Source organism: Lytechinus variegatus, chromosome 9 (genome assembly GCF_018143015.1).
Source record: "Lytechinus variegatus isolate NC3 chromosome 9, Lvar_3.0, whole genome shotgun sequence".
NCBI lineage: Eukaryota > Metazoa > Echinodermata > Echinoidea > Temnopleuroida > Toxopneustidae > Lytechinus > Lytechinus variegatus.
Window position 1 is genome coordinate 34,566,662 of NC_054748.1, and position 25,376 is coordinate 34,592,037.

The 25,376-nt window shown below is 35.5% G+C and overlaps 1 protein-coding gene across 50 annotated transcripts in view; it reads left to right on the forward strand.

Annotated features, from left to right (window-relative positions):
• The first annotated feature begins 9,501 nt into the window (after positions 1–9,501).
• The window catches only part of LOC121422072 (mucin-17-like), a 96,350-nt gene continuing 80,475 nt past the window's right edge, over positions 9,502–25,376 (forward strand). For 9 of the 50 annotated variants that reach the window (XR_005971060.1, XR_005971071.1, XR_005971088.1 and 6 more), the window contains exons 1-2: positions 9,503–9,956; positions 25,014–25,139. Coding sequence is in view for 1 of the 50 variants with exons in the window: in XM_041616880.1 (XP_041472814.1) it covers positions 9,869–9,956; positions 25,014–25,139 (214 nt within the window). In the remaining 49 variants the exon portion in view is untranslated. Of the gene's footprint in view, positions 9,957–25,013; positions 25,140–25,376 lie in introns of all 50 variants that reach the window. The other 41 variants (XR_005971073.1, XR_005971082.1, XR_005971075.1 and 38 more) reach the window with 9 other exon arrangements.

The window sequence follows — 25,376 nt, forward strand, 5'->3', positions numbered from 1 at the left end:
ACTGTAAAAAAAATGTGTTGTAAAAACTGACACCAGTTGGTGTTGATAGAGGGCCACACCCTGAGGTGTTAAAATTACACCCTAGAGACTGAACACAACACCAAAGAGTGTAAATGCACCAACCAAAGGTGTTGTGATAACACCTATAGGTGTTAAACTAGCACCATCAATTTAACACCGGAGTAAAATAACTGGTGTGATCCTCTATATACACCGGTTAACACCACAGTTTTTGCTGTGTATATTTTTCATTCATACACACAGACCACAAGGGTAGTCATCTGAATGGTAAGAGCTAATTTTGAAATCTCGTTACCACAACTGGCATTTATCTTTAAAATAAAATCCACTGATATCTAATAAAACAATGCATGAAATTTCAAAAGAATGTCACTTTTGGTTAAGTACATGTATATCTGTGAGGACCATTTCCAACAAGCCAGTTATGAGCCTTTTGATCCCCCACCGTACATATTTGTTACTTTTTTTGTCTAGGCCTATTTGTGTATGATATGCTTTTTTTATCTTGTACTTGAAAGAAATGAATTGAAGTGAAGTGATGAACTATTTGGCTCAAATCTTGCCTTCTCGTCAATGACTAGTATTAAGTTACAGTCACACCAACGAAACCGACATCAGACCGATCAAAATTATTACGTTATTACCAGTGTCATACCATCGGTCGGTTTCGTTGGTGAGACCGGGCATTACTCATGGAACAAGAATAGAATTTTACATTATTTCAAAGATCAATTTCTCCAGCAAATGTGATCATCAATGACTTAATGGGTGCTTAAAGCTTGGGTGTGGGGATTCAATCCCCTCCCTCACCATGCTCACTATCACAGCAAAGTTCCTCTTTCTGCTGGAAATAACAGTGTCCACACTATGTTCACAGTGTGTTCATATAGTATACAGTGGATCTACAGTCTACTCAAAGTATGTGCATATTGTGTTTATAGTGTGTTGAAAGTGTGTTTATGGTGTGTCCACAGTGTGCTTATAGTGTGTTCATATTTTGTTCACGGTGTTTTCATCAAGTGTTCATAGTATGTTCAAAAGGTGTCTGTAGTGTGCTCATAGTGTCTACAATAGCATGTTCATATCTTGTTTTCAAAGTGTGTTCATAGTATGTCCACTCTGTCTCATAATACGTTAGCGTGCTCATATTGTTTTTTTTATAAAGTGTTCATAATCATGTTTATGATGCAGCCATAGTATGTTTATAATGTGTTCATGGTGAATGTTTAACGTGTGTTTATAGTGTGTACATAGAGTTTTCTAAATGCGTTCATATTTGTTCATAATGTGTTAATACCGTGCTCATATTGTTTCCATATGTGTTCATAGTATGTTTATAATGTGTTCATAGTGTGTTCATAAAGTGTTAATAATCTCTTCGTGTTGAGTTCACGGTGTGTTTACTGACTCTGTGCTTCAGTAAGCTTGAAGATGAACAAATTGAACAAATTCAACTTACTGGTTAAGCCCAAGACTTCACAATGTAAGAATTAATCGCAGTAAGAAATCGAATTCCCCAAAATTGTTTTTACATTAATTATTATGCAATATATCCATTTAACAGTGCAGATGATTGTAGATATATTATGTAAAATCATACTTATGAATATTTTTAAACACGATATTAATAACAATTGAATTCAACATGATACTGAACTCTACGACACCGAGAAATATACTCTGACGGTTAAAACAGGTTAATGTTGTTGTTTTTGACGTTGTTTGGGTTTTTTTAAACGGCGCTCTCATTAAAAAGAGAATATACGCCACTCAATATTTAAAGGGATACTCCGGGCTGAAAATATTTATATCTAAATAAATAGAGTAAAATTCCAATGCAAAATGCTGACAAAGTCATCAAAATTGGATAGCAAATGACAAAGTTATTGAATTAAACGTTTATTAATATTTTGTGAAAACAGTATTATGCACATCGTCATGAATATTCATTAGGTGGGATGATGATGTCATCTCCCCACTTTCCTTTTTCTTATGTTTTTACATGAAATGAAGATTGTTTCATTTTTTTATACATGTGTAAATGTATCTCTATTATGATAAAAAAAAGTTGGGGCAATAAATAACTAATGCACTTCAGTTGTCAATCCAATTGATTTAGTTATTGGTAGAATTTTTTTTTTAATAAACCTAATTTCATATATAAATACAAAAGTAGAAGTGGGGATGTGACATCATCAGCCCAGCTAATGAATATTCATGAGGACATGCCTACAATTGTTTCACCGGAATAATGCAAATTGTTAAAATTCAATAACTTCATTATATGTCATCCGATTTCGATCAAATTTCCAGCATTTTGCTTTGAGAATTTTACTCTATTTATTGGGATATAGATATCTCCAAGCATGGACCATCCCTTTAATGATGATATCCATTCAAGTTTTCGTTTTTATGTCAGTAGATAATTCCTTACATGTCATGTGCATGGCCATTCATCGGCCCTTTTAGAATTTTGATATAAGTGCTTTAGGTTTCAAGGTGTACTTAAAGGTATTGTTTAACTTTGTGAGCAGCCGATTTAAAACAATTTCAAACCAAGATGAAACATGTGTACAAGTACATGTGTTAGAACTATAAAAAAAACCCTGAAAACAACCATTATTGAGAATGAAAAGCTAAAACTACAAGGCAAACCCCGATTTTGTAAATATAGGCGTCTTATAGACTCCTAAATAGTACACATAAGTGTATGGGATGAAATTAAGATGGTGTTTCCGGTCACTTTATATTTCAATTATTGAAGCACTAAATAATTATTTTCGAACGCAATTTTTTCTGGGCTTCATTTTTGTAACATACCACAGACACAGGTGACAAGTGTGACCTTCTAGCTCAGATTTTTAAAAAGTCAAACCAATGTTAACCAATCACTTTAAATTGAAATCAGATTTCTTTTGGGGGTTGTTTGCATTTTTCATATTATCAATTGCCAATGTATGTATATTGTATGTCTACTTACATTGTATATGCACACGTTATGTACATAATTGTTTGAATGTATAAATAAAAGCAGGTATACAAACACAACAGCGAAATTGTTTTCAATTCAATTAATGTATTCAATTCAATTATTTATTCATTCAAATTCAAATAGGGTAAAAAACATATGTACAATGCAAAAAAAAAAGAACTGCATATAATAATACCGAGTAAATCCTTTCATACATAAACAAAACATTGCCTTGATTAAATATCATAATTGAATAAAAGAGAACTCGAGAAGAAAATCACAGAGGCCTTGTTAGAATAAGTTCTCAAAAGATATTATAATCTATTCATAATTCATTTTGTTCTTATGTGCGTTTCTCTGTATGTAGACAAAGCACCTGAAGCTGAAAGATAAAATAAATCATGAAGACTGCTCAACATAAAACTATTGATTAAACTCACAAAAGGTGAAATAAATATCGAAAATTGGGATACGCTTGGATTACATACTCCCTGAAATTACAACGATTAGTTTGCCATGTCCGTCTTTATGTTGTAATTTCTGAAGATTTCGAAGTGCAGGGTTTATCAAAACAAAGTAAGATAAGTCCCCGAAATGCTTGATTGTGAGTCGAAAGGAACTGATTACGTAACGCCAACCGTAAACGCCAAAAGCCAAGAAAACGCGATGACCCCCCATTTTCAGGCTAAATTCAATAATTTGCCCCCTCCCAGATAATGTCAATACCACAAGTCAAGGACTTCCATGCGAAGCACATGGGCGCGACCAGTGGCAGTTGTCATGTGTTTGTTCTGAAACAATGAAAGGTATGAATGAGGGCTTCCATTATTGACACGCTGGTGTCACAATGAGAATGAGGTCATGTAGTAACGATCGTAAAAGTTACTATATCAGCTCTGTTGATTGGTCAATGGGGGACACTGGCGTTACTCATCGGGACTGCCCCGCCTCACAGGGAGTGGCGAAGTAGTTGACGATAGTTTCATGGACTATTCAAACATCAAAACATCTTTTATGCTAAAAATATAATAAGTTCTGCGTCTTGGGCTAACCCTTGATCAATAAATCCGGTTTAATGATGACATGGAAAGGCGTGGTATAAAAACAATCAGCTGATTACAAATTAGAACGCTTCTCACGAATGAATCATGCATGCATTAAAACAAAAATCTATACATGAGTGCCTGATGCTTAATTTAATAACAAAGACTAATGCACTAAGGGTATTCAGTTTTGGACCATTTATCATTAGCACGTCAATGGAATAGAAAAGTATTGTATAATGTTTCTAAACCAAGAAATCTATGTAATATAAAAATCAATCATAATCAAGCGGGTCAATCATCATCTACACCATCTTGGAACCGTTAAATAAAAACGATTATTATTTCGTTGATACTTATAATGATGTCTTACAATATAAAGCGCATTGCGAGAACTTTCTATTATAGGCTTAAATCAATCTTTATTATTACTAATATTATCATTATTATTGTTGTTATCATTACTATGAGATACTGTACAATAAATAATTTGGACAATATACATACTTATCAATATATTTATGAAAATATATATATTTTTTCTCTCTCTTACTCTCAATCACCCGTAACTTAACCATTAGACATCAGCATTTATTTGTTATGTTTTATGTGAAAATATGACATTCCTTGACATTTTAAATCTTTGTTACTGATTTTGAATCGTAAACCTCTATCAAAATGTATCAACGATTTCTCGATAACCTTTTTATATATTTTGATTAAGTTTCAGATAATAAACAAAACCAAAAGTATATTCATACATTTTAAATCTAAAACCGTATACTTTTAAATTCTCCGGCGGTGATTGAAGCCCAAATCGGACTAAGTGATCAATGTTCCGTTTATATTCCGCTTTTAAAGAGTTTAAAGTAGCATTTTCCAGACCTTAATGAGATCTACTTATTTGTGATAGCTATATAACGCAAAGTGCATTTCTTATTCAGTAAAAACCTTCATTCAGTGATCCTTTTGTCAATTGGAATCTCCAACCCTTACATTTTTGGACGTTTCATAAATAGCACGAATTAAGAAACCTTATGATGATCGTTGAACGGGAGACATGCTGAATCAGATGCGACGGATGATACGATAACCACGCCCTGTTCTCCTTAAGCCCAAACATACCGCCACTGTATATGCCAATACACGTAATATACACTGTTATAAAATTTATCCTTAAAATAAAAGAAGTTCCTGCAGCAGAGTCTCGAGATCATCTGTAATCTTATTGAATTGCGTAATCTTACAGGAATTTGGTATTTGGTGTATGGAATCTTACAAATTTCCTTGAATAAAACACCCTTTTCCCCTTTTTTTAACATACCTGTTATGTTAAATTGCAGAAAAATTCCTGTTTTATGAATTTACAGAATGATTCTGTTATTGCTTTCTGCAAAATCTTCTGTTTATTTTCTGTAAAATCACGGGTTTTTTAACAGTGTAGGTTTGCCTGGTGAGAAATGAAGAACATTGAACACTGTAGCTTTGCACTATTTCGGTGAAAGATCCGTGTATATATTGCCAATTTGCATTGACGGGTCCGATTCTGACTTGTCATACCTTATCGGTCTGTTTTGTATTTGAGTATAAAATACGAATGGAATTATCGTGATTATCCACATTTACTACAATGAATCGTGACTGCGTAATAATAAATGAAATCCGATCGTCATAAGTGCAACTAGTTACATCTTTTCACTAAAATAATGCACAGCATCAATAATTCAATAATTTTCATCTATTTTATCCGATTTTATTCATTTATGTATTTATTTATTTAATTCATTCATTCATTTATTCATTCATTCATTTATTTATTGATTTATTTAATTATTTATATATTTATTCATTCATCATGTTCATGTATGTATGTATTTATCTGGTTTTTTATTTATTAGAAATCTTTATACTGGATAAACATGTTCAGATAACATATACACTGTTTTTTTTAACATGGTCCTGTTGAAATTGTTAAGGAAATTATCGGGATCTTTTACTTGTCCAGCTTTACTTTATATACCTAGGCATACTGAAATCACTTATTTAATAGCCTGAACTGTCAAAAGGGAGGAATCACGTTAAAATATCTGTTCATGATTTTAGTCACAAGCATTTTCGAAATACCTGTTTATGTCTTCCAAACTTTCGCCTTGCTTCTATGACATGATTCATGGTTGTATTGGTTATAGTCACACCAAAGATACGTTAACCAACCGACCAATGAGACGACGATCACAATTTTTCTTTCTTTCTTTCTTTTTCTTTTTTTTTTATTCCATATTTTTCTTTTGTCCCCCCTTTTTTCCCTCTATCTTTCTTTCTTTCCTTCCTCCTGCTTTTATTTTTTTGTATTGCTTTTGCTTTTTTGTACTGTCTAATTGTTTAGTTTTGTGTCTTTTCTGTGTGTGTGTGTGTTTGTGGGAGGAGTATGCACTGGAACCCTTTTCCGTTTTTTATTGTAAATTTCAGTCAGTTTAATCAATGTTGAGCAATCAATTTTATGCATAACTATTGTATGATTTTGTGAATTTATTTTGGTTATAAATGGTTAATTTTTGTGACTGAATTTATCCACTGTATACGAATATGTTAATACCGTGACATTTTGTACGTTTATTTGTATTATAGATCACTATTTGTCTTTTGTGAACAGTTTTTTGTTAATATAGAATTGTAATATTTTACAATGTACCAGCACTTTGATTGTGATCTGGATGATTGATAAATATTATTACAAAACAAAAAGTAATAACTCCGATTGGTCTGGAATCGGTACGTTAATGTGAATGTGTAATGGGCTCTATGGTAGCATCAAAGCGAAAGTGGAAGAGTCTTATTAGGTAGCCCACAAAGAGCAAATTAATCAGCAATCCTCGAAAATCAACAAAAGGCTTAATCAGATGTTTGAAAGGGCTAGAATTCTTGAATAAGTTATCAAACAGACACACCTGTATAGCCGTGTAAATATTTCAGAATTAGGTCACCCGTAAAATGTAAACAGTCTGATTCGACATATAACATGTAATAAGAACACAATGGACATAATAAGGTTGGTTGATGGTTTAATTTTCACGAAAACGTTATAACTTAATTGAATAGTTGCTTATAATCATTTGCATCATGTCAGCTTTCTTCGCATATCGGGTGCCCGTTTCATAGAACACGATGAAATAACTTTGTCATGTGATTGTCGTGGAGTCGTCATAATTTTGAGGGATAAGCAGCCAATCAAATTGAATGTTTCCACAAAGTTATCATAATTGCAAATTAGTATTTGTGAAACGAGCCCCTTAAAATTATTTACAACTTCACCCCCAAAACAACAACGTTGACACAAAAGTTAACAATGTACTTTTGTAATATTTGAAAGAGGTTCGTCTGGAAGACACCCTTGAAACTTGAAACCCATCCATCCTTTATACCTCGATATCTGCATCATCTCGCCCTTAAAATCAACCTTTCCTTCCCATCTCTCACTGACCATAATTGTACCTATCGCACATGATGATTCTAACATCAAGGTGACGATGTAAAATAATTCTCTGTACAGGTAATTAAAGCTTTTCCAAAGATGTCTTCATCAGTCATAGGATCGACCCGAGATTTTAGACGCAAGGTGATAATATGTACACTCTTTCAGTTTAGAGGTTGCGGGTCACTTCCGCAGAAGTGCGACATCTCCTTGACCAAAACAGGGACCCTTTACGAGCATGCTAAAATTCCAAGATACATTTTGGAATAAAAGCTGTTCTTGACCGTATGAAAATTGCCTTGCCTGACATAGCAGCTTTCATAATGTAAACCACATTTTGAGTGTTGCAATTTCGTCAAACTGAAAAGTAATTCTTTTCATAAAAAATGAAACTTCGTTCATTGTTGCTTTCGAATTTTTATCAAGTTTCGCATTTTTTTTTCTTTTCAATCTTATTCTTGAAAGGGTTTTCACGAAGAAAATTTTCGATTTTTTTTTCTTTGTTTTATTCATTATTTCTTATGTATTTCTTCGTTTATTATCTTTTGTTTTTCATCGATTTTTTTTCAATGGAAATTATTACACACCCCTTAAGAAGTAAATTAAACCATTTGATAATGAAGCAGACCAATTAGAATAAAAAATACACACACTTTTATGAATTTTAATTCCCATACACAAAATATGAAAATTAGCCATTTTCGCCATGACATTGTCATGATTGTGTCGTGGAAAAAGTCACTAGGCGTCGCGATGCCAACGCCGAACGTCGAAAATTGGGTCTCAAAAGTTGCGCGATACTTAAAGGGGAAGTTCACCCTGAAGAAAACTTTCTTGTAAAAATAGCAGAAAAAATAGTAAAACATATTGGTGAAGGTTTGAGGAAAATCCGTCAAAAAGTAAGAAAGTTATTAGAGTTCAAAGTTTTGGATTTGTGACGTCATAAACGAGCAGCTGTCCCATGTGTTATGTAATATAAAATGCATAAATTTCAAATTTTGTATGGTTCCTGATGACTTAATTTTGTTTTCTTTTCATGATCGGGTGTGAAACGATTTGTCTATTGATATACAAAAGTTACAGTGAAAACTATTTTCAATTTTCTGAGAAAAAGACATTTTATTGATTTTTTACCATTCGCTATGTAGGAATGCTGCTCGCATATGACGTCACAAATCAAATAATTGAAATTCTAATAACTTTTTAATTATTTGATGAATTTTTCTCAAACCTTCGGCAATATTTTTCATTAATTTTTCTGCTATTTTTACAATAAACTTTTTGTCAGGGTGAACTTCCCCTTTAAAAAAATGTCCTTAAAATGTTTGAGATTTTTTTTTTGGCTTTCCGGAAAATCGCTTGAAGCTTCGAGGCATGATGCCCCCGCTCCTATTCGGGTTTATTCGTGTCCCACTTTCCCATTATCTCTCTGTGAGCAGTCGTTCAATATGTCCCTATAACAATTCAAATCATTTCTTTGCATCATTGCAAATCGCTAAACCAACTGTCTTTAGTCATTCGGTTACGCAACACTCGACAAACTGTTTTTATTCGAATCCGCACGGTATATTTGCCTCGCCGTGGAACGATCTTTTAATAATGGATCCCAGCTCTACATACTGTTTGCAGTTTGCTAAAATCCGACTGACTCTGAAAAGTTCTTAATATAAGTAAGACATACCGATGTAAAAGTAGTTTTGAATAACAATGGCGGTTGTTAGCTTATGTTTGAATACCAGATCATTGAGGTTTAAGCCGAGATGAGTTGAATAAGAAGAGACTCGGAAGAACCCCTAAAGAGGGAAAGGGGTCGGGGAATGAAACCCGGCTTCCTATTGGTCCCGCATCTACCCATAGAAGATGCATCAGTCGGGGCGTGGTACCCAAATTCTATAGATAAGGGGTAAAGGGACAATGCTTACCCTATTTTGTGTTGAACGCGGTGAGTCTTACCATTGTCCCGAGCCCTTGAGTCCCCGGCAGGCATTATTCCCCCAACGAGGGTAATGAGAGTTTTCTTTTTTGTGGAACAGTTTCCATTGTATCGAAGAATTCCATCTTTCAAACTAGTGCTGTCGCCTCGCTACGGACGAACGCACTCACCGCTGTCGGTTCCAGCTCGATCATCATCCATCCTCTCCGCCAGGACCACCTTCAAGACTCATCAACAGTGGTTCCAAGACGCCTTTCTTGATACAGACGCGACTTCGGCGACCTGACTGAAGCCGTTGGGACTGCATCGCCACTTCTTTTTTCTCTCATCCCTCGATGGATATGCAATAATTTTCTGAAATATTATATATTAAGTTATCCTCTAAGGAGTATTTCACCCTCTGAGAGGGGAATTTATTGACATTTATTATGTCCATTGACTTGCTAAAAATGGATTTCAAGATGTTACTGAGCCTCCTGGGCTGTTTGATTTTGGTGCATTTAACGTCAGCACAAGGTAAGCCGATTTACACGTGGTGGTCGCTGGAGGCCTACTACACATGCATGGGCGTGTAGTATGTGAGGGTGTGTGTGCGTGTGTGGGCGAGGGTCGGTGGTGTGTATTTGAGTGCTTGTCTCTATATGAAGAAAAATATGATGTTGAAAAACAAATGATGGGTTCTGAATGTGTACATGGGGGATGGTGTGTGCGTATCATTTTGTGGGTGTGTGAGTGTGTATATGTGTGAGAGTGTTAACAAAAAGCAATCGTAGGGCGTGTGGCTTCTTAACTACATGTCCACTTCTTGCTTGGCGTTTTTTATGTTAGAAAAATTGTTTGGCTTTTTCATGGTTGAAAGAACGTTCTTTTCTAGTTTATTATGCATTTCCATTATATTTTGATTATTGACAGAAGGTAAACGTAGATAAATATCGTTTTATGTCATGGAGCCAAAGTTTTGACATCGATTAAAAAAGTTTAAAGATTATTTACCTTACCGAATATACTTAAAATGCAAGAAACGTCTTCCCTTTATGTCTATCTTGTTCAGTAATGTGTTTTTAAGTAGAATGTCATCTCTCAAACTAGTCCGTATGATTTTCCCAATTGATTTTTATTCAAGTATGATTATTTTGTTTAGGTCTACGGTTGCCAGTATTATATTCGTTATATATAACTGACACTTTGCTCATATATAGCAATTCAACTGTTCTGTCTTTTACATATGTTAGAAAAGTGAAACAAATCATCATAACGGCATGAATTCTGGACATTGTAATCATTGATTTGATTTGATTTTGTTTTATTTATTGATTTTCATTTCACAATTGTACATGATTATGATAAATATAACATAAGGTCGAAATACTGCAAGATATAATAATAACATATATATAACATAGGCCTAATTTTAGATTAAGGAACACAATTCAATAAATAAAGCTACCTAAGAAGACATTTGTATTTTAAAGTAAAACGGAGGGCCTTGCCGAAAAAAGCAAAGCTTGTACAAAAGGCAAGCCCCTAAATTAGTTTCATTACAAAATTACCACAAAAAATAATGATTGGGTCGTAATGATATATCATATTCTTGTCTTGTCCAATTTCGGTATTACTCGTGATAGATCCCTGATCGTTAACATCAGTTACCAAAAGCTATTATGATATACATGACACATTGAGGTCAGATGCAAGTAACTTGCTAATCGCGGATATTGTGTTAGGTTAAAGAATCCGTGAAATAGTGTCCGGTAAATGACATCGATCATCTACCCTACATTCCATAACTTCCTTCATTGATTACAAGAATCGTCATTGTATAACACACTAGCACCCATTGCGATCAATTTTGCTCATAGTACTCGGGATATATACAGGTCCACCCATCGGTTAATAGCATCGACTATTTCTCAAAACTTAATTGGTAAAAAGAAGACAGTACTACTTATTTGTAACATAGCATTCGCAAAGACTTTCACCAAGTTGGCTATAAGCAGAAACACGGTCATGTTCAATTGGTTTTAATGATCTACCGGTTAGAAAATATTGATTATTCTTCCACTTCCTGACGTTAGAAGGGACACTATTCTCTTAAGAAGCAAAAGTTCATTCCAGTTAAATTAATTCCATCACCACCTGTTCAATAGGACGGTAACGATCTATTGTAAAATTAGCTGTCCAAGAAAAAAGATGGCTTTAAGCGCAAGAGGATCGAAGTAATCCTCAGCTTATCTGAGCAAAGTTTCAAATACTATGAATACTAAAAAATAACACTATTTATTTTCACCAACATGAAAATGAAGTCTTCATAACTTCTCTGTTCTGCGTATTTTACCACAGCTTAATTCGCACTTTAAAAAGTTGTTTAAACTCACAAATCTAACAACAAGTTTGTTACACTTTTAATAAATTGTTTAATCTTTTTGATATTTTTTTACTTCTTAAAAGCGTAAAACAACTTGAATGTTTAACATTTTAAACAATGTATATAAGAGTGACGAGCTAAACTTTAACGTGCTCAAAAATTCAATCAATGTTTTAAGAACGTGTAATCACATGTAAAATGCGGCTATGGATTGGATCAATGGATCAAGAGATCATAATTTATGCAACTAGAAGTAGTTCGAATTTTTAGATAAAAACTAAATTGGACAAGGAACAAAATTCAACAGAAATGAACTTAGATTCTTTATGTTAGCATTTTGCTTCACCCAAGCATGTTGCTTGAATTAAGTAATACGGAATAGTTGTAAAATCACTTAATTCTATTAGCCGGTACACGAATGCCATAGATTTGATCGTATTTGCACGAGTTTGGCTATTATAGTAATTATTTTATAATCATTTTATACCAATATGATTTAGAAATGCAACATATATGTATTTCAACTATTTACAAACATTTATATTTTTAATGTAAAAAATGCTAACATTCGTAAAAGTAGAAGTCGAAGTGTGTCTGCATGGAAATGATGTGGGTGTGTATATCTGTGTATGTAGGAGGGGAACGAAGGTATTGTGCTATTCAGGTACCGTTATTAAGTTTTATGGCAAATTTATTTTATCAATCGGTGGTTCACAATATAAAATCTTCAATAGGCCTGCTCATGCGCAGTAAGTGCCATAAAGAAGATTTCATCTAGAAAAGACACCCAAACTCGTACAAAAAATGAAAGCCTACCAAATCAGATTTTACAGTTCGCGCACTTCAAACTATTTGTTTTTTCTTCACTGAATGGAATATGGGTTACACAGAGGTCGCCACATTCTAAAGAAACCACTCCCTTAATCCTCGAATATGGCAGACATCAGGGCAAGCTTTCGGCTCGCGCGGGATGAGGCACAATTTTTTTGGTCATAAATGGACCCATAAAGTACATTTTGCCCGTAAATTACGAGTGAACAAAGCGGGCGAGCCAGTCAGTGATTTTTTTTTCATAAATTTAGGAATTAACGATTCTGATAGATAAATGTTTAAATTGCATCACAAATTGAAAGAAATTTTATGAACTGATATGTTGATAATGGAATACGGTTTATTTTCTGACAAATTGATTTTGGTTAATTATTTTAGCGGCAGATACCCGGCCCTCCAGTAAGTCAATGATGGTACCTGGTATATCAATGTGTACCCCCCCCCTTACAATGCATAATCAAAATATACATCTTAAGATACTACTAGTGCATGTATTTATTTCCAAGCGTAATGTCGAAGGTAGCAGTATGGAAACAAACGGTAAAGACAAGAGATCTGTCCAAGTGAGCAAAGTGCGAATATAATCAAGAAACAGTCTGAATGGCAGCTTGGCAGCTTTTTAAAATTCAGGATCTATATGCCATGTCTCGCCCTCACAATTTGTCTCATTACGAAACTGTAAGGAAAAATTATTAAACCATTTACTTGGAATTTCCTCGCTATATATACCATACTCTTATCAAAAATAGTAATGGGGTTTTGTTGTGCAAAGAATTCACTCATAAATCCACAAAATACACCGATTGCTCTGGGTTTCAAAACAAATCTCTTACCAAACGTTTATTTCTTTTTTCGATTGCCACTTGGAATCTCTCCTCTACTCAACTGAAGTGAATAATTCCATGAGTAAATATTCTGGAAAAAAACCCATCAAATATAGAACGACCTGTGTCATCTGGTCATTGGAACATAGTTTTGTTTGAACTTTGAATACTTGTACTTTTTAATTGTTGGAGAGATGCAGAATATAATTTCAAAGCAGAACTATATAGCCTGTTTTCAAGTATGGACGTCGCTTAATTTGTTATTAACAAGTCTTTACGAGAGTTAGATTAATTTTTTTTTGAAATAGAAATTTCCATATTTTATCTTGCCTGGTACAAATAAGCTTCACCGTTTATTTCAAATAAATCATTCTACTTTAAAAACTTATATGTTAATTCCAAGGATCAGGCTCCCTGGTTTCCCGGATAAAGGTTAGCATTATTCAGAGGGAAAAGAGATTTAATTGTGATTACATAATTATTCGTAATTACGTCCACTAGTCATCCCTATCCGATTCTGATCAATAAAAGGTTTCATTGAATAAAAGAAACTCCTTATTTACGCATCAAGGACTATTGATGCCCACGGTAACAAATTCTCTTTAAATGATCTTTTGTATCTTTGTGAATGTTAGACAATCCATGAAAGTATAAAACACAGTGTCACGCATTGCGATCACAGCGTTTTCACACAGTGGACTATGTGTGAATGATATTCACTCTGTTAAAATGCTCAAATTCGACAGTATGGAGATATTTTCACACTGTGGACAACTCGACACCTATAAAGACAATCCATGAAAGTATAGAAAAGTATCAAACATTCTGTTCACACTGTGAACATATTATTCACTCTGTTAAAATGCTCAAATTCGACAGTGTGAAGATAATTTTCACACTGTGGACACTTCAACAATCCATGAAATTATAGAACAGTGTGATCACAGTTGTTCCACAGAGTGGACGATGTGAGAATATCATTCACACTGTTAAAATGCTAAAATTCAACAGTGTGAATATATTTTCGCACAGTTTCAGTGTTATCACAGTGTGTCTACAGAGTGGACGATGTGAGAATATTATTTACACTGTTAAACTTCGAGAGTGCGAAGATATTTTCACACTGTGGACACCTCGACAGTGTGACTGTTCAGAGAGTGTTCTCATGGTCGACTATGGGAATGTGTGATTCACACACTGAGTTAAAGTGCTCAAATTTGACAGTTTAAATGTGATTTCACAACCACTTTCGCACTGAGAACACACCTTGGCACTCACTGTGGGACACTGTTGGGGATATATTTACTACTTTCATCGATAGTCGTGACCCCGTTGCACAAAGACTAGCGTTTGAACGCAAATCAAGCGCAAGACGAAAATACGCGTTTAAGATTCGTTAACAATCAACTTGTGATTGATATTTATGGAGTTGCGTTTGTGTAACTCTCTCCGGTGTCTCTGCAATGATCCCAAGGATACGTCTCGCTTTCTGTTACCTAACACAGCGAGGCTGAACTTTAAAATACTTTTGGGACACCATACAAAAACGCTGTTTAAAACTTTAAGCATGTTGTTTAAGTCCGTTACTCACAAAAGCAAAATATTTTAAGTTTTGGATAAGTTGCTTAAAAAGTTTAAACAATGATTTCGAATTTAAAAACTTATTATAGTGACGGGCTTTAACAATAGCGTTTTTACAGGGAGGGCCTCAAGGGATTCAGTCAAGGAGCGATCGCACCGCTGGTATTTTTCATGCAACGGTGGTACGTGAAGGCCGGGTATTATGTGTGTGTGTGTGGGGGGGGGGCTAAAGAAAGTGCACTTATGTAACCATACAATACCCCTTTATTCTATTGTATAAAGATGAAACATTCCTTAAAGTTAGTCATCACGCCCCACCCTATGTATTGGCACCCTAACAATTCTTTTGAAGGAGAAAAAGTCGAAGAGGAGATGTGATTTTCTTGAGCATTATGTATCTTATGTGGGTTTACCATCTCACCGAAAACGCGTATAAAATTAATGAATGAAATCAAACCAATTTCAAACATCTGCTATACTTTTTTTATTTTTATGTATTCAGAGATTTTTTTCCAATCTAAGTTTTTTTTAACAAGTGCACACCAGGGGCCCGTTTCTCAACACCGTCGTAAGTCTAACTTCTTGACTAAATCGGAGATAGTGAGCTACTTGTCCGCTAACCGTTTCACGAAGCCCTCTTTACCAAGATCGGGTACAACAACCTCACTAAATATTTATGACACCTCCGAACCTGTCATAACTTCTTTCTTAATGACGTAGTGGCATCACGTGGGTAGACTATGACATGCAAAAGTGCCGAGAAATTTGAAAATTATAATCTTACGTAATCAATCATAGAGGTTGAAATTACATCCCAAAATAAGTGGGATAATGCATTAAATGATCATTGTAATACAAAGTAACTATGAAAACTGTTGGTAAAACGCCACAAAACCATTCATTTTGAAATAGTAAAATAATCTAATCGATAAAAATTCTACCACGTCAGGCCATCCATAACTGGACTTGTATTTGTCGTTTTCAGACCCATTGACATTTTGGATAAATTCTAATCTCTAATTTATGCATAGAATTTGTCAAATCGTAAGATCGGCATCAAGGCTTTATAAAAAAAAAGAATGTTAAACTATATTTCGATGATGTTTGGAATCGTAAAACATTGTATAATTATCATAATTTTACAAATAAAACCGTTTTGGTTTACTTTCGTAAACTATTAAAATTGAATATCCCGGGGGTACCCATCTTAACGTACACATGTGATTTTTTAGTCATGAAATAAATTATTCATAATTCCATTTTTCAGCAATTGAATGCCCCAGTCTTCATGGTATAAGTACGTATGATGCATAATTTACCTGTGCTATTATTTTTAAAAGATGTAATTCCCAATTCATCACAATATTTGCAATTTCGTCATAATTTTTCTTTTTGAAAACTATGCTATTTGTGACTAAGGCTACGTCTCGTCTGCTCTTTTTACCGATAGTATCGATATCAAGGTATTTTAGTTAGGAAGCCTTTCGTGAAACAGGTTTAGTAAGATTGGAACTAACTCCGTGGTTTGTGGATAAAGATATGACTAACTTGTCCAGGTGTTGAGAAACGGGCCCCTAGTTACCAATAATGCATATAGCATTTCCATTTATTTGAAAGCAAGATAAAAGGGCTTTGTAAATTAAATGCTTTGCTCACGGGCATTGGTGCCGCGGCCGGGGATCGAACCCCCGACTTTCCATGTATAGCCAGGCGCCTTAGACCACTCGGCCACGGCATATCTTAATATCATATTCACAATCGATTCGTGGAGCCTGATAATCGTGCCATTTTATCAGTGAGCGGAAGACGTGTTTACGTACTTTGGTATATACGTAATTACAAGTTAGCCGTGTGTGTTGACGTGTGTCTTCGCTTTGATAAACATGATAAACTTTAATAACGACTCTTTGCTCTTGGGAATGAAATGAAACGTGATTGTTCCTTACTGAAGCGGAAAACCATTGTCTTCGTTAAAATATCGATCGCAAACAAGCGGACCAAACGGTAGAACTCTTCCATTCAAGAATATAATTGATTAGTTATTTAAAAGGGAATAATGGATTCAGACGCCAGCTTAATGTGACGATAGCTTAACGTGGCGTTGTAAGCCTATATTTAGGCCTATACAATGGCCATATAGGTTATCGGTCATGTCTTCAGGCTTTAACGGTCACTTTTACAGTAGGGCATGATAGTTGACACCTGCATTAATTCAAGCTTTGTCAAAGCTATTATGGCTTCAATGAAAAGTAAATATGTTTAATTGTGACAGTTACTTTCCATTTCTAGATCCCTGTACGAGATATGTTTAATGATGCATGTGATTGGGCTTAGGGATGCGTGATAGTATAGGGACGATAGCTAGGAACATGAAGGGGCGTGGCACTTCTAAATTCTTAATTTTTAGACTCCCGGTTCAAGACCCAAGACGCGCCCAAAACTGTAAATTAAGGCCTATACTCTTAGATCATCCCGGTGGGAAGGGGTCATAATCAAGCCTATATCTACAAGTATTTCGTTGATCTATTTCGTTTCAATATAGTCACCTCATACTGGGTAACTGTTTGAAAGTGTATATATAACCTATGTCGAGTTTCTAGTATTACTCGTATTAGTCCATGCCCCTCCTTAATTTTCTCAACAGAAACCACCGCGATTCGATTTTTTTATTCGTGAAAGTTTGCGAAAGTTATCACATTGTTGACACGAGTTGGAAAGTGTTGCCTCGTGTTCAATAGGTTTGTTTAGATTCTATGTGAACCCCAAGAAAGTCTTGGCTTACCGTTCTTGTATGCTCTGCTACTTATTTTATTGACTTAAGAACTTTCACCGCTAGAGTTGAATTTGAATATTATGATAATTTTAATTGTCAGGTTCCCCTATATAGGCTTATTAGCTATGCTCTCTTTATACTTGCCTTTCACTGCTCGAAGAAGAAGAAGAAGAAGAAGGAGGAGGAGGAGAAGGAGGAGGAGGGGGAGAACAAAATATTCTCGATATTTTCAAGCAGTACCAATACCAATATTTGATAGGAGTATTTATGCACGATTTATAATAATCGGTTAATTGCTGCATAGTTTTATTGATTACTTTTCATTTATAGACCATCCAATACAAGAAATAGAGAAATGTTAATCTTGACAAAAATAATACCAATTTGGGAAAACAATCAATTTTATTTTCTGGTCCTACTTTATCATCTGCCAAGTAATAATAGAAACACCCCAAGTCGCAAGATATTTAGCAACTCGTTAAAATTAAAAATGGAAGATTATAATTAATTTGGTATGGTAAAATACTGCCTGAAAACAAATAATTCTATATAAAGTCTTTGTGAATAATTAAGATATTTTTTCCTGTAAATAGATTCACTAAAAATGGTCGAAATTTGCTGCAACAGTAGTAAGTATAACTAGTACTGAATCAGTTGATGTCAGGCGCGTACGCAAGGGGGGGGGGGTTTAGGGGGTTCAACCCCCCCCCTTTTCGTTTCCTTTTTTTTTTTTTACTTGTCTCACCGGAGGTCGGTCTGGTCAAGGAGTTATCGGGCAAGCGCCTGATAACTCCTTGGTCTGGTTACGGACAGTTCCCCTACCCAATAATGTATATGACAGCAATAATGAACAGAATCTCATGTTTCCGACGAAAAACACAAAAAATTTCCGCTCGCTTCGCTCGCTCCATTTTATTATATCTTTTATTTCCGCATGTCGCCGACATGATCACGGTATCGCCATTAACAAGGCCATACATGATTATCATGATATATACTTATGAATACAAGTGAACCAAGACAAAGACATACGTTTTCTTACAAAATATGTTTTACCAATATGAAAACCAAAATGACGGAAAACGCTAAAATGTCGGTTAGCTCGCTCCGCTCGCTCGTAATAATTTATGAAATTCCATAAGTATCTAGTCTCCTGTTCAAGGCCGTATTATGAGTGTTACGAATAGAAGGACATGTAGCATCGACTAATACTTGATTTACTAACAAACTATTGACAAGAAATGTATGTTTTGACGGGAAAACGCGAAAATTTCGGCTCGCTCACTCCGCTCGCTCGTAATCATTTATGAAATTCCTTAAGTTTCTAGTCTTTTGATCAAGGCCATATCATGAGACTTACGAGCAGAAGGACATGTATCATCAACTAATATGTAATCATTACCAGTGGCGTAACTACTGGGGGGGATAGGGGGGCACGTGCCCCCCCCCCCATCGGCTGGCCCCCCCAAAAAAAAACGGGGAAAAAGAGGGAGAAAGTGAAAGAAACATAGTGGGATGGAAGAAATTATTGTTAATTATGTTATGTTATGTTATGTTATATTACATAAAAATATATATAACTTTATGAAACATAATTTGCTCAGGGCCTATTACTTCATTGTTCCTGATACTCGCATTGTCTGTTTAACGAGATATATAATCCTGTTGTACTAAAACCTCCCGTGTTCAAGTCAATATACACCAAATATATCTCCTCGCACTTCGAATTGTTATTGTTTTATGTAGTGACATATCATTTTAATATAAAACATTTCCCGTCCGTGCTTACGTTCGCATTAGTGGATTAGTGAGATAATATGTCTGCTCTTCATGATTTCCTAAAATCAGTCCTTAAAATGTCAATTTTTTTAATCTGAATATCGAAGATTTCAGCTTGCGCTCGCATCATTTAGTTAGTGGTCTACGTGAATTCCTACAAACAAGCCTTAGAATGCCCCTCTTCAGGTGTGAATTTCCAAATTTTTCAGCTCGCGCTCGCAATATTTGACTAGTGAGATGCGTATGATAATCATGACTACATTGACTACAAAAAGTATGTCTTTAGGTGTAATTCTAACAAACTCAGCATGCGCTTGGCACTCGCATTAGATAGCTATGGTGAGATATGTGTACTCTTAATGGATTCTTTTAAAAATAGTCCTTAAAATATCCACGTTTGGGGTCAATATATATACAAAAATTTCAGCTCGCGCTTCGCGCTCGCTTCATTTGGTTAATGAAATACGTAGGGTCGTCGTGAATTCCTACAAAAAAGCCTTAAAATGTCCCTCTTCAGGTCTGAAATTCCTAAATTTTTAGCTCGCGCTTTGCGCGTGCAATATTTGATTAGTGAGATGCGCATTTTAATCATGATTACAATGACAATTGCTTTATGTGTTTGGATGCATATAATTCTAACAAAATCAGCAAGCGCTTGGCACTCGCATTAGAATACTATGGTGAGATATATATACTCTTAATAGATTCCTAAAATATAGTCCTTAAAATGTCTGATTGGGATCAATATATACAAAAATTTCAGCTAGCGCTTCGCGCTCGCATTGTTTGTTTAGCGAAACAGGTACATATCATGATTACAAAAATTTGCTTTTAATTTCCCCTTTTAGGTCTGAATATAAAAAATTTTCAGCTCGCGCTTCGCGCTCGCATTATGTGATCAGTGACATACATATCCGTTTAATGACACTGTCCTTAAAATATTTCTATTAGGTCAGCATAATTAGCAGCTGAGCGCGCTTCGCGCGCTCACTTGGTGACTCAAAATTTTTGCTGGTGCCCCCCCATGCCGTGACCCACGGTACGCCACTGATCATTACCAACAAGCTATTGAGAAGAATTGTATGTTTTGACGGAAAAACGCAAATATTTCGGCTCGCTCGCTCCGCACGCTCGTAATTATTCATGACATTTCTCAAGTTTCTAGTGTTCTGATCAAGGCCATATCATGAGTGCTACGATCCGAAGGACATGTAACATCGACAATGATACCAACAAACTATTGACAAAAAGATTATGTTTTCAACGCAAAAACGAGAACATTTCTGCTCGCTCGCGGGTCATGACCGCACTGTTACATACCCCATCCCCACTTAAATGTTATTGTCTTATTTGCAGCGCTGAAAAAAAAAAGAAAAAAAAATCATCACCGCTCCCCCCCGCTCATCACTTTTTAGAGACTGGGCGGGAGATTAAAAAAATCAGCTCAAACCCCCCCCCTTTCAAAAATCCTGCGTACGCGCCTGGTTGATGTACAATATTATTGTTTAATTTATGATGACATTATTTGGGGCTAACCTCGATTAGCATCTTGCTATTATGTTAGCTCCAATTACCAAATGTTTTGTTTATATGTGATGTACTATTCCTTGTAAGTTAAGATTTGAAAGGCTGAGGAGGTTAAGCGGAACATCAATATGAAGTTATAACGAATAACCATTGAATAAAAGGAAAGTCAACCCGTCTATTTGAAATTTGGCAATTAAGGGGTAAAAGACAAAAAGATTACGTTGGAAAATATAACATTTTGATCATGTCAACAATATAATATAGATCTGCAACGTTTATTGTGATAGAATAAAAATGTGGAATATCATACTTTTTTCGATGCCATATATTATGCTATTTGAGCGGCATAAAAAGGAAAATAAACATATTTTATAAAAAAAAGTTATCAATTGATGTCAATAAGATTTCAGAATTTTAGAGCTTATTTTAATCTTCATTTCTTATTAATACTACGTTCGTTAAAAAATGTTACTGTAAGAAACATTTCCCTATCGTGCAGAAATATGATTTTTTTAAAAAGATTTCTTAAATTCGATCGAATTTGATATCGATACTATTCGATAGTGCACAAATACTGTGATCGACTGAAAGTGGCTGGCGGTTCGTTCAAAAATCATTTGGTATTGTATGGGTTTTTCCGTTTAATTCCACCCAAATTCAATATTTTAAGTATAATGTGATGCTCAGGATTGTATTCATATGCGACAAGTTTCAGAATAATGCATTGTTCAGATACATGATCGAAGAGCAAGTGTTGCTTTTACTTTATATTAATTGGCATATTAATTCATAACTGTGGTCCCATTAATTGATTGTTATGTGTGTTCAAATAAGGTGTCAAACTCATAACATGACTGCTATTTCATGTATATTGCTGTAGATCTACTGCTATTTTTAGTGTGGTCTTAGTAATATCCTTCTGTTCTGACTTCTGAGGAATAATTTCATTGATCCTGGGGTGGTATTCTGTAACTCTGTCATAACTTTTGTCATTTCTCTTCGAGATGTGACACCGCTATGATTGTCACAAATCGGTATTCTGAACATTGTCTTTTCCCTGTCATATCTCTCAAAGTTTCCACCCATCTTTTCGGAAGAAAACCAATCAAAATCATCGTTAGTTCACAGTTGGAGCCCTTCTAGCCAATAGGAAAGCCCCGTGGCCGGTAGGGCGTATCCCCAAAACAGTTGCTGGCATCGCGCAACTACGCGTATTTTGATGCGCTTAATTACAAAGAGAGACAGGGAGCTGTGAAGAATTTTAGAGGAGAATTAGAAAAGTAAAGAAAACAGAGAAAAAAAGGAGGAATAAATATGTAAGGCCTAACTAATTGTAGCATGAAAAAATAATTTTGAAAATTGTCATGGAAGATGAGTGAAACTAATACCACAATCTAATCTAAATAATATAATTATTTGCTTGACATTCAGTTGGCAGGGTATCGGAATATTTGGTACTAAAAGATATGACAAAATTTATGACTGCTACACCCTACACCCCTGTCATAACTTTTGTCATATCTTTTGCTTGTATAAAAGGATTACGCACATTTAAAGCCGCGTATTTTTGCTGCGCGCTAAAGAGAAGAGACAAAATTTATGACAATTTTTGTGACAAAAGTTATGACATCCACCAGAATACCGATTTTGTCATATCTCTGAGATAAGATAAAATATGGAGAAAAGACAATGTTCAGAATACCGCCCCTGGTTATTAATGAAAAAGAAAGAAATCTTAATCTTGATTGGCTAAACCATCTTGGACTTGTCTTGGACTTGGACGGGTCTGACTAGTGACGTACAGCTGGCCACCATTAGGGGACTTACAATGCAAAATCCCCCCGTCTGGGCTCTTCAATTTTTGTCTTTAATGAATAAAAATTTTGAAAATTAACGCGACCAAAATGCAAATTTATATTCCCTCTTGGCATTAATTACCAAAATACAGAGAAAAATGAAGTTGAAAGGAACAAAAACAGTGACTTACCGCGGCTTTCGCGCAAATTCACTTCCCTGTTTTATCCGATCTTAAGACATGGCCATTGAGTCCCCTGTACAGATCGCGCTAGAACTTTGGTCTCTGTATTTGGTGAGTGAAGCCAATTCCAACGGAGTTCAGCTGAACAACCAACAACAGAGACCGAAGCTTTTGGTCTAGGTCTGACTCTGAGTCTGACTGTGCAATGCATGTGTGTCACAGTGTGCACGTGTGTGACTGAGCTCCGCATCCGGTCGGGCCAGATGCAGAGCTCAGGGCCAAGACTCGTCCGTGTAATACTAGTCAAACATATAGTCTCCAAAATGGGTAATGTGGGCACAATAGCATTCCAAATAAAGGGGGAAAAAATAATTATGCACTTACCTTGATTATAATGAATGAAGGTCTTTCGTGACACACTTAAGTAATCCTGACACACTTAAATAATCCTGACATTAAGGCACAAACTGGACCCTCAAAGGAAAAGTTCTGTCTCGTTTGTTCTGTCAAAGTTGAGAACAAAATGGCCGATCGATACCAAACGAACGCGACATAGACGTCTAACTTCCTTTTTTTGATGGTCCAGTTTGTGCCTCGATGTCAGGATTAGTGTGTCACGATAGACCTTCATCGATAGTAATTGAGGTAAGTGCATCATTTGTTTTTATCCTTTTATTTGGAGTGCTATTGCGACCACATTCTACCGCATTTTGGAGAGTATATGTTTAAGTGACTAGTATTACACGGACGAGTCCTGGGCTAGCTCCGGCCCGCATGTATGTATGAGTGTGACTGTGCTGCATGTGCATGGCTGTGACTTGTGATGAATGAGTCTGGTAATGGGTGCATGCAGAGAGCCAGAGAGGGTGATGCATCTATCTGGACTTTTGTCTGTGTGAATGTTCGATTTATGGTGCTACCAGACGTTGGAAGTAGAAAAGTCAGAATGACTGAACTTATTAAAAATCGGTTGTATACTTGTAAGTTGTAGCTTTGAGTTTGATCGAGTTTGACTTTGTCTTGATAATCACCTCGACAATATGGGAAATGCCAAATTATCTAGACCATTTTCAGAAATATCAACATTTTTCTATTAAACCTAGTGCTCAAGCAAATCAGCAGAGCCCCAGTTCAGCAACTGACCAGCTCAAATCCATTTTGATTTTTAAGGGGAATAGAAAAGACAAACTAGAGCTAGGCCTAGGCTAGATCTATATCAATAATTCAATGGAAGTACAGCAGGTCTAGGGCCTAACTTACACATTAAGGGGATGGGAGGGGACAAGATCTAAGACTTTTTTGATAGGGATGAATCTATTTCCTCAATAGAGAATTGGAAAAATTGGGAATAGCATTGACTTTCATAGTGTATGATGGGGGGGGGGCTAAAGCTATGCAATTTGTTCACAAACAATATAAAACTATGCCAATTTTAATGTTTGAACTAATTATCTTTCATTAATTTTTGGCAAACATTCTAAAAATCATAAACCAAGAAGAAAATATCACAAAACTCACTTATATAAAATTTCCGAACACATCTTGATTTTGCCGCCCGATGTAGAAGGGATCCTAACGATACGCACTTGATTTATCATGCAGAAAAATAGTATTTCCTGTGCCTCAATTTCTTAAATATGTTCATATTATTATAGGATAATATGAAAATAAAGCGAACTCCAAAATTCTAAATGATTGAATAGGAATCGTTCTTCACTCTGCAGTCACAATTCCACACACAGAGTGCGCATTGGCTGCATGCGCGATGAGTAGTGCGTAGCTTTAGGACCCCCTACCATACAGATGAACAGGACAGCACTAATTTGAACAGTTTTCCAAAGTTGAAAGCCCTATTAATAACCTACATAAATGTATTATTAACAATCATTTATCTTTCGCCCCGTTTCCCTTGCAGAATGTGCCGTGAATCAATGTTCAGCCGGTCTCAACTGCTACGACAGAAATGTGGCTGGGGAGTTACCGTATGTCTGTGAATGTAACGTGCCTTTTACGCAAGGCGTTGAATGTGATCAGTTTGCGGGTAAGTACATAATACAGTGAAACCTGGGTCCCGTAACAGGTTAGCGACTAATCGTACGCTTGATTTCCACGATTGGTTGCACATTGTAGTCAATGGAATCAATCGTAGAAAAATGTTCTACGATCATGGCTAAGCTTTGTGTTATTGGCCCATGGGCCCCGTAGCAACAAATGTTTATGATCAATTGCAAATTTTAAAACGGCAAATTTGATTGGTTCAAAAGTGGATATATGAGCT